The sequence below is a fragment of the Sinocyclocheilus grahami genome, unplaced genomic scaffold, assembly GCF_001515645.1.
Source record: "Sinocyclocheilus grahami isolate Dianchi unplaced genomic scaffold, SAMN03320097.WGS_v1.1 scaffold930.1, whole genome shotgun sequence".
NCBI lineage: Eukaryota > Metazoa > Chordata > Actinopteri > Cypriniformes > Cyprinidae > Sinocyclocheilus > Sinocyclocheilus grahami.
In genome coordinates, this window is record NW_015506109.1 from 284,636 (window position 1) to 295,293 (window position 10,658).

At 39.6% G+C, this 10,658-nt stretch overlaps 1 protein-coding gene across 7 annotated transcripts in view; it reads left to right on the plus strand.

The window, feature by feature from the left end:
- Positions 1–9,900, plus strand: part of LOC107564392 (dystroglycan-like) — a 52,633-nt gene extending 42,733 nt beyond the window's left edge. For all 7 annotated transcript variants that reach the window (XM_016249473.1, XM_016249471.1, XM_016249470.1 and 4 more), the window contains exon 3: positions 7,146–9,900. In XM_016249473.1, coding sequence (XP_016104959.1) covers positions 7,146–9,428 — 2,283 coding nt within the window. In that variant the 3' untranslated portion in view covers positions 9,429–9,900. The remainder of the gene's footprint in view (positions 1–7,145) is intronic.
- Positions 9,901–10,658: the final 758 nt, after the last annotated feature.

Here is a 10,658-nt window from a genome sequence, read left to right on the forward strand (position 1 = left end):
TGTGTGTGTGTGTGTGTGTGTATATATATATATATATATATATGTGTGTGTGTGTGTGTGTATATATATATGTGTGTGTGTGTGTGTATATATATATATATATATATGTATATGTATTACTTATATTAGCGGTGAAACGTCGCCCGATTATGTCAAACGTCATACGCTTATTGGATGTCATATGTCATAAAGGAAAAGTTTCAATATCTTGCCTTCGCTTTCATTTCGGACCATCTCCAAAAAAACAGAAACAAATGATTTACGTGTTTAACATGCATTTATCAAAGTAGGAAATATAATTCGGACTTTGAGAAGCACTGGTTTAGAAGCTCCTTAAATTCATGGGAGATTTTGTGTATATTTCACACTTAGGTTTAACAGGGAAATTTGTATTGGCAATAATAATAATAGCGTGCTTGCTTTGGCAAATGACAGTAATGCATTTACAGGTTATAATCTCTTGTTTGTACTTAATATTTCAGTTGATGTTGTTATATATATATATATATATATATATATATATATATATAAAATATTAATTTTTCTTCTTGTAGCATGATTGGCATAAAGTATTGCAGTTGGTCTTTACTGTTTATTCTATAGTATCTTGGGTCAGTCGAGTCCAAAGCCCTCTGTTCACACCACGCCCATCAGTATAACTAAATGCCACTAAATGCTTGGACCCTCAGATATTTATAAATAACCTACTGTGCAAAAGATCCTTTTGAAGTCACTGACCTACTTCATGCTTTTACATTTCTTGCCTCCATTTTATAAAAAGGAACCAAGGGGATACGGTTAAAAGAGAGAAAATCTAAGCTCATCTTAACATCCCCTTTTCCTGTTTTGAGCATAAATAAAGCACAAAGCTCTAGTCTTAAATGCCAAAGCCAATTGATGAATGCTCAGTCATTTTGAGATATGGAGGCAGATGTTTTAGTTGCTGCTAATGTTGTTTCTGTTTAAACGACTCTGTGAGATCCTCTCTCCCTTGTCCTTTCATTTCTCTGAATTCCTCTCCTCCTGCTCCCTCACACTCGTCCGTGACGGCAGGATTCTTCGTCTTCTCCCCTGCCCCTCCCTTTTTCAGCACAAAGACTGGCACTGAAACCTAATTAGCCTCAGCAGTGAGGCAGTGGAAAAGTTGTATTCCTGCAGCTGATAATAAAATGGCCTTGGAAATATGAGTCACTGTATGTTAAATGGGAGATGTATGCAACTCAAGATCGCTCTGTTTGGGTCTCGTGGATGCATATTCATTTTTATTTGTTGTCTGCATAGCAACCAGCTTTTGCTGTGCCAGTGTCATTGCAGGATAGAATTACTCTGCCGCACCACTGCCCTTTCAGCAGTCTTTATGCAGTCTCGACAAGCCTTTCATTTTCAGCAAGGTCCTCTAATAGTTCCTCATTTTAGTTGTTGGGTTTGGAAACAAAGGGAACAGAATAGAGCCCTTGGCTTGTGTGAATGAATCAACATTGTGGTTCCTGTTATGTCCACTAGATGGCAGTTAGGGGTTGTGTAGTTAAGTGTCCTTGACTGTTCTCCTTGTGATTGTTTCAGGAAATGGAGCTCTGTGGATTTACACCAGAAATAAGCCCCTCTTTTAGTATCTATGCCTCTTTCTTCGAGCTCCTTGTTTTGCCCCAGTAGGTCCTATCAAATAGGTCCTATGTTGAATTCAAATGTAGAGTTACTGCATATTCCGATTTCCACCTGTCTGCCACGAATGACACGGCCAGAAGAGCTGTAATTTTCCATCTTTCATAACATGACTGTTTCGATACCAATCCATAATAAAGAATACTGCTTGCCATTCATGAGTTTTATCTTCACTGCACTTCTTTTTTTTCTTTTTTCTTTTTTCCTCTTCACGTTTATGGTTTTCTCCTTTGTTCATGCTTGTTTCACAGCATGGCTCGAAAGCTGACATTCCCTCCTCACCGAATAGCAGTTTAAAGTTTTATTATAAACAAACAGCAGCTCTCCCGGTGAGCCTTTATTCGGTTTCCTTTTCTTTCCCTGTCTGGCAAATGTCAGCAAACAGAATTGTCATTCATTTGAAAACTTTCACTTACCTAGATGAAGGTTGAAGAAATGGACTCCTGTCTTGATTTCTGTTAGACGGGCAGCTCAGTTGCACATTTTGTAAATCCCTCTCTCAAGTGATCTGAACACGCACCACATTTCATTTGTAATTTTCATCATAAAAATTGGTCATGTTCCACAGTCTGCTGAAAAGGCCTAACGTTTTCCCATAGGTAAGAGTGGGTTATTTTCAAAGATCACTCTGTCGTCATTCTGTCTCAAAATTATAAGTGCAAATACTTCGCTCCTCAAAATGTGATGGGTCTTTATTTAAAGAAGCATGTGCAAATGTATTCGGAGACCAAGATGAGTGGAGTTGCATGCATTTTTAACCAAAGAAAATGGGGTCGTCATTTCTTGTAAACATCTGCTTGGTCAAACTAAAAGGCTCTCCCTCTTCAAATTTTCCAAGCCGGTTACCCCACCGCCTCCTTTGTCTCTGTTTCTCCCTCTTAATATCACAGAGACATGCCTGAGCCTACTCGTTCAGAACTATGAATCGTATCTTTTCAGCTGTCTTCATATCCCAACAATGGGATCTTTTCTTCCTGCAGACTCCCCCGTAAGCGTGCCCTAACAATGGGCGGCTTTATTCGACCCACAACGAAGGGAGTTTCGATACATCCTTCATTTCAGTGGGGAAAAGTTTATTCTTCTCATCGGGCCTTTTTAGATTTTGCTATTACAACCCTATCACAGAGGTCCTTAGGGTTGTTAAAGGGATAGCTCGTCCAAAATGAAAATTTTGGCATCTGCTCACTTTTATGTTGTTTCACACCTGCTTGAATTGATTTCTCCTGTGGAGCACAACCAGTGTTCATTTCGTTGATATATTATTTTCTCACCGACGAAAGCGAGACGATAACTAAATAAAAACCAGTTTTTAATGACAAAAATTAAAACTAATATATGCTCATTTTCGTCAACGAATAAAATTGAGACGAAAATGTTAGGGAAGGACAATTTGGGAAGATAATTCAGTCAGGACTGATGTCTCATGTGGTAGTTACAGTAAGTACATTTGCATTGTATTTGTACCGTCGTGATCTAACCGCGGGAAAACGCGGCACTGTGGCGCGCTCTACAGACTCGCGCAGCAGCACTTCTGACTGCTTCAGTGCGGGATGTAATCAATGAATAGCGCACATTAATGCTAAGTGATTGCTTATGAACTAATGTTGATGAATTAAGACAATGTTTACTATACAATAGTTATATGGTAATGTTTTAGACGGTTGTAAGAATGCATATTTTATTTCCCTCATCTGAACTTGAATGAGCAGCCTGCAACTGTACAGTCCACAGTGTAGACATTTCAAAATAAGAGTCACACTGTATTTAAAGCTTTTTTCCTGGTCATTGTTGATATTTTGGGTGCATAAACTGTATTTAATTAAATTTTCCATTTAGTTAGCAACAATCGTAGCTTCTCTCTGGGATTCCCCATCACAGGATGGACAGCCTAAGAACATTATTCAAAATATTATTTAATAAATAAATTTTACTAGCATCAGGTTTTTATAGTTAAAACTAAAACCATAAAATATAGTTCATTCATTGAAATAAAATAAATGTTAACTGAAATTATAAAACAGATCTATAAAAAAGGGAATAAATATCTAAAATACATGTATTTAAAAAAAAGTATTTTATTTCATTTAGTTTATAAGCTTTAGCTTAAAGGCACTATGTAATTTTTTTGCCACTGGAGGGTGCGTATCCAAAACAAATAAAGGCATAGTTTGATGACGCCGTGACTGAGTGTGGAATCATGGGAGTTGTGGTCTTCATCCCCACAGCCGATGCAATCCGACGGGACTCCGTCAGATATCATGTTAATGGATGAGCTAATGTATTAAAGATTTATTAATGTCGTAGTATGAAGCAGGGTGAGGCTGAAAGCCGTCGAAGCGAAACGAGGCCGCTGAACGAGCGTGACACACGCCTCGAAAGCAGCGGAGCTTTTATTATGCCACAGTCGACCGCTTCCGCTCCTTCCGGAAAGCAGCAGAAGTATGCAGCGCTGTTTTATCATACTAGATACATTTGAACGTTCTGTTATAATGCTACTCTGTGCGGTCGTCACCTGTCTAATAAAATGCATAGCATATTAAAGCGTCTTTGGTGTTTCCATGTTTTCTACAAAACAAAACCGGACATCGAGGGGTTATGACGTCATTGGCAGGTGACACAATGACACTATAGACACGCTCCGTGTCACTAGTTAAAATTGCTTATTTCTCTGGATTTAAACATTCTTCGAAACATTTGGGATAATGTAAGTGCACAAGTCAGCAAAATATATAAAACTGTTCTAGTGGTTTTTGGATATTTTAATAAAAAAATCTTACATACTGTGCCTTTAATTTGATATACGATATAATGATATTTGAATAAACAAAACAGAAATAAAAAAATAATAATGCATTACAATTTAACTAAACCCTTTACATTTTAAAATTGTATGATATATAGACTAAAACAATTCAGATTACTAAAATATGACTAAAACTAAATGGCATTTTGGTCAAAAGACTATGGCTAAAACTAAATCAAAGTTTGCTGTCAAATTTAACACGAGCACAACAGGTTTAGCATTTTCACATTCCTTGTATGAAAAAAGATTCAGTGAAAGTGAAATGTGACAGGCTTTAATTTTGCCTAACATGGCCTTTCTTTTTGAAAAAGGTTTGAAACAAAATGAGAGTGAGTAAATGATTACAGAATTTTATTTTTTAGGTTCTTTTTTGGTCCCTTGGTTTTGTCTCTGTGGGATCTGGAGAATTATTATTTTATTTTTTTTTGGAACCAGGTTTTTCTTTCCCATTCTACATGTGCCATTCAGAAGCATTTCGACAGGCTTGCCACAGCAACTGAAATATGAAAGAAAAAACAACTCACTAATATTCTTGTTGACATTCTCTCTACGCTCGTTTCTGCCTTTCCTTGCTTTCTTCACTTAAGTCAAGAGAAACATGCTTTTGGCAGAAGTTATACTGTCTTTAGTGTGGGTTGCATGAATCATCACTATGGAAACTATGTGGCTCCCTGAATGTCAGTGTGTGTGTGTGTGTGGCTGTGTGTTTTGCCACTGATGCTCTAGTTTCAGAAGGCAGCATTGAAGACTTTAAATGATTACAGAATTTTATTTTTTAGGTTCTTTTTTGGTCCCTTGGTTTTGTCTCTGTGGGATCTGGAGAATTATTATTTTATTTTTTTTTGGAACCAGGTTTTTCTTTCCCATTCTACATGTGCCATTCAGAAGCATTTCGACAGGCTTGCCACAGCAACTGAAATATGAAAGAAAAAACAACTCACTAATATTCTTGTTGACATTCTCTCTACGCTCGTTTCTGCCTTTCCTTGCTTTCTTCACTTAAGTCAAGAGAAACATGCTTTTGGCAGAAGTTATACTGTCTTTAGTGTGGGTTGCATGAATCATCACTATGGAAACTATGTGGCTCCCTGAATGTCAGTGTGTGTGTGTGGCTGTGTGTTTTGCCACTAATGCTCTAGTTTCAGAAGGCAGCATTGAAGACTTGCCTTAACCTTCCGTTTTGTTCTAAAGCCTGGTCTGAAAAGGCCCCAGAAGTAGACGCATGCCATGTTTCATTGCAGGGATGATATCAATTTGACTATAAACAGAATATGTAAGGTATTTTTTGCCAATGCTGTATATCTATTAGATGTTGCTGTGATTTTTACAGATAATGAGGCGAAACGTAAGTATAGATTCAGTGGCAGTGCAGAATCAATTCTCTAATTGAAGGATGATTCCAAAATGTATAGTTGTTTGACACATTCTGTAATTGATAGCAATGGCCCATTTCTGTGTGTTTTAAAGGAATTGTTCACCACAAAAAATAAAAACTCTTCCCTTTTTTTTTTTACTCTATAATGTCATTCCAGATTGGTTTGACGTTTTCATTTGTGGAACACAAAAAGAGATGTTTAACAGTATGTTCATGCTGCACTTTTTCCATTCAATGGACATCAGGATAGGGGGAAAAAAGCACCATAAAAGTAGACCATGCTACATTCCAGCTTTTCCTAAGTGATAAAATAGCTTGGTGTGAGGAAGTAAACTGCCATTTCACTTTACAGGTTATGGCCTCTCTTAAGGTGCCATATTTAAATATATGTGGAAGCAAATAAGATTTGAGAGCTTCGGCTGTGTAAATGATAACATGATTGTCATTTTGCATGCGCTAACCCTTAAAATACAACTGTTCTTTGCAAGCCATGTACCATTTGAAGTGAAGCAGTGTTGATGTTTCAAGCACACTATCAATCAACAAGACTATAGATCAGCTTATAATTAGACTCCCACCTGAATGATTAATGTCTCTAAGTGATCAAATAGGTTCAACTCTGACTGGTTGATGGAAACATTCAAAAGCAAGATTGCAAAAGGCAGAAGAGGGGTGTGGTAGTGGTGGATTTTTGTGTCAAAACCTTTGAAGCCTGTCAATTGAAATAAAAAGCCCAGCTGCTGAGACTCCCTTAGTGACTGCTGTGCACTGGTTTGAGTTTCAATCCATGAGCACTGGCTCTACATAATGTATGGATTATTACCAGTTTTTATTAACAATCAAATTAAGGGGCTGAAAGCAAAGGATGTAGTTTTGTATTTGCAAAGAGGCTTGTTTGTGTTAATGTATCATCTCAATGCCATTGATTCATTATTGGTTATTTTTGACTGAGCGCTCATTGAACGGCTCTCCAGCTGGTGGAGTATCTCATTCCGCAGGGAGCTCTATGCCACTCTGAGAGCACTCATTCATTATAGTCTTTACTCCTCCTGTCTTACTGAATTTCAACATACTGACTTTGTGCTCACAACCAGGAAATACTGAATACAAAAACTAAAAATTATGTATCAGAGACAACTTTGATCCATGTGATTGGATATTAGTCACATTATAAAGTGGGATTTACTTTTAAGTGTTTGACTTAGCAACGCGTATCTGGCATCGCTGTAAGCTCATTTGTCTTGTTACATTTCAGATGTGAGTCATTCAGTTGCAGTAATCGTTATTTCTCCTCCCGTTTTACAGATCACAGAAGCAAGCAAGGATGTGCTCCCAGCATGGTTGCATTGGGATGCAGAGACTGGCACACTTCAAGGCCTTCCTCTAGAGACAGACAAGGGCGTTCACTACATATCTGTTTCTGTTTCCAATGAGAGCCAAGTCTCCCAAAGCCCAGATGTGTTCGCCATTGAGGTGCACCCAGAGGAGCATGCTGACACAGATCCTTTTCAGCTTGCAATTCAGCAGTCAGCCAGCAATGATGCCCAACCTTTCATCTGTGGCAATGAGGAGCCTGTTACTGTGCTTACCGTCATTCTGGATGCTGACCTCACAAAGATGAGCTCGAAGCAGAGGGTGGAACTACTTGCCAACATGAAAAAGTTTTCTGGCATGGGGCTTCAGCACATGAAGATTTTGCCTGTGGTCAACAACCGTTTGTTTGACATGTCAGCTTTCATGGCAGGACCAGGAAATGCCAAGAAGGTGGTTGAAAACGGAGCCCTTCTGTCCTGGAAACTTGGCTGCAGCCTGGATCAGAGCAGCATTCCTGATATCAGTAGTGTTCAGGTTCCAGCAAAAGAAGGAACCATGTCTGCACAGTTGGGATATCCAGTCGTTGGATGGCATATTGCTAACAAAAAGCCCCATGTACCCAAAAGGGTGCGAAGGCAGCTCAACAACACCCCCACTCCCATTCCCTCATTACTCCCCCCAACAACTTACCCTGAGCCCCCCATCCGTATTGTTCCCACACCGACCTCTCCTTCTATTGCTCCTACCTCGGACAGTTCTGCCCCACCTGTTCGTGGTCCTGTGCCACTTCCTATGAAACCTACCATTCGAAACCGAGATCCCATTGCCTACACTCCAACCTTAGGCCCCCCACAGCCAACACGAGTAATGGACACCACCAGCACTATCGCCATCCAGCCCACCATGACCAGGCCTGTATATGTTGGACCCTCTGTGACCCCAGCAACACCCACCACCAGGAAACCGACAAAAAGACCTATAAAGAAACCCAAGACAACCCCAATACCAAGAGAACCCAAGACCACCACAACAAATCCACCAAGGCGCACCACACCCCCTGTTATCCCGATTGATGGCAATATAAAACCTCAGCTGCGTAACCCAATTGATCAGGTGAATGCCTATGTTGGCACCTACTTTGAGGTGAAGGTTCCATCTGATACGTTTTTCGACAAAGAGGATGGAACTACCGATAAGTTGAGACTTACTTTGCGCAAAGGCAATGATGTGGTTGGAGATGATTCCTGGATACAGTTCAATAGCACAAGCCAGCTGCTCTATGGATTACCAGACCAGGAGCATGAAGGAAAACACGAGTATTTCATGCAGGCAACTGACAAAGGAGGTCTCTATGCAATAGATGCCTTTGAGGTCCGTGTCAATCGATGGGGAAACGGTGTTAAGACACCGGTGTTGTTTACTGCTGTGTTTGAAGGGGATGCACGTACAGTCACCAATGATATTCACAAGAAGATCCTTCTTGTCAAGAAACTGGCCCAGTCTTTTGGTGATCGCAACAGTAGCACGGTTACACTGAAGAACATAATGAAGGGCTCAATCATAGTGGAATGGACCAACAACAGCCTTCAGCAAAGCCCCTGCCCAAAAGAGCAAATACAGCAGTTGAGCAGAAAGATCTCTAATAATGAGGGTAGACCCTCTCAACAATTCATGCATGTTATGGAACCAGACTTCAGGGCCTTAAATATCACCGTCAGAGGCACAGCAAGCTGTCGCAACTACATGTTTGTCCCATTAGGTGAGATCCCAGATCCGACCACCTCTCCTGTTACTCCCGCTGTGGGCGCGGGAAGACAGAGCAATGATGATGTGTATCTTCACACCGTCATACCGGCAGTGGTGGTTGCAGCTATTTTGCTGATAGCTGGAATCATTGCCATGATCTGCTATCGCAAGAAGCGCAAGGGTAAGCTGACTATCGAAGACCAAGCAACTTTCATCAAGAAAGGAGTGCCCATTATTTTTGCGGATGAGCTTGATGACTCTAAGCCACCCCCATCTTCCAGCATGCCCCTTATCCTTCAAGAGGAAAAGCCCCCGCTTCCTCCACCAGAGTATCCTAACATGGCTAGTCCAGAGACAACACCTCTAAACCAGGATCTTTTGGGAGATTACACACCTCTACACGACGAGGATCCTAATGCTCCTCCCTACCTGCCACCACCACCTTTCTCTACCCCAATGGAGGGGAAAGGATCCCGTCCTAAGAACATGACCCCGTACAGATCTCCACCTCCTTACGTGCCACCCTAATGTTTGCAGAAACCTCCGGAGCAGGATGATGGGGAACTTTTGAAGTTCCACACCAGTGTGTTGTTTCTTTGCATTATGGGATTTTTAGAAGGGGGAGGGGTGCTGCAAATGGGGGTTTTCGTTTTGAATGTGATGGGAATATTTTGTTAAACTGGACTCCTAAGGAGATGTGGGAGGGTGGGGCAAGTGGATAGTCTGCAAAGGACAGCAAAAACAACCTCAGCCTCTGACTACTCTGGTTATTGTTAAACTGTTGGGGATATATCCTCCAGTCCTGGCGCTTTTGTGTCTAGATGGGCTTTTTGACTAATTATTGGTTTTGTTTTGATTTTGATTTTTTTTTGTTAGGTTTCTTTTTCACTTTTTTCTGACTCCGAATCAAACACCTTGCCTAACAGCACTCTTTCTATCTTCTGAATTTGTTAATTTTGAATAATATAAGCGGACAATAAAGCTGACTGCAGGTGCAAAAGTGTTTCATAGAGAAATTCAATAACAGAAGGGGAATAAAAGAATGGCCTTGAGGGACTTGGACAGCCATGCAGACAGTTCCGTGGGATGTCGATTCATTATTATTTTGCCTTTTAACACAAAATTAAAGTTTTTATTGTTATTCACATGTCTAGTTAAATCACTACAAGAAGAGGTAGCCAAAATTAAAGATCGGTTTAATCCACTGTATATTTGAAAGTTATGTTAGATCATCTTAAATTTTTGTTGTGTATTTTAATTTTAATTTTATTTTTTTTAAGTATTACACTGAGATAAAAACTATTTTCGACCCCTCAATTATGAAAAAATCACTGAGTGAACATGTCACAGTGTGTGTTCTGACTTGAGATATGTGCTAGATGACCTGACAAGCCGGAACTCGGTATTGATTTCACTTAATCATATTTCCCACAGGCCATGAAGAAATCTTGTGATTTAATTGGTTGTACAGGTTGACGGGATCTTTGCATCCTTAATTCTCTCATAAAACAGAAGGAACAATGTTCAGCACCCTCAAGTCAAAACCACCAATATACTGTTTCACCAGTTAGACTCAAGCTACTGACAGTCATTGAGACACATTGCTCAATTTCAAAGACTTGATTTAATCAGAACAAGCTCTGGTTTCAGATGATTTGTAGTTTCTTCCTTTTTCTTTTATGTTATGTTATACTTTATATATATATATATATATATATATATATATATATATATATATATATATATATATATATATAT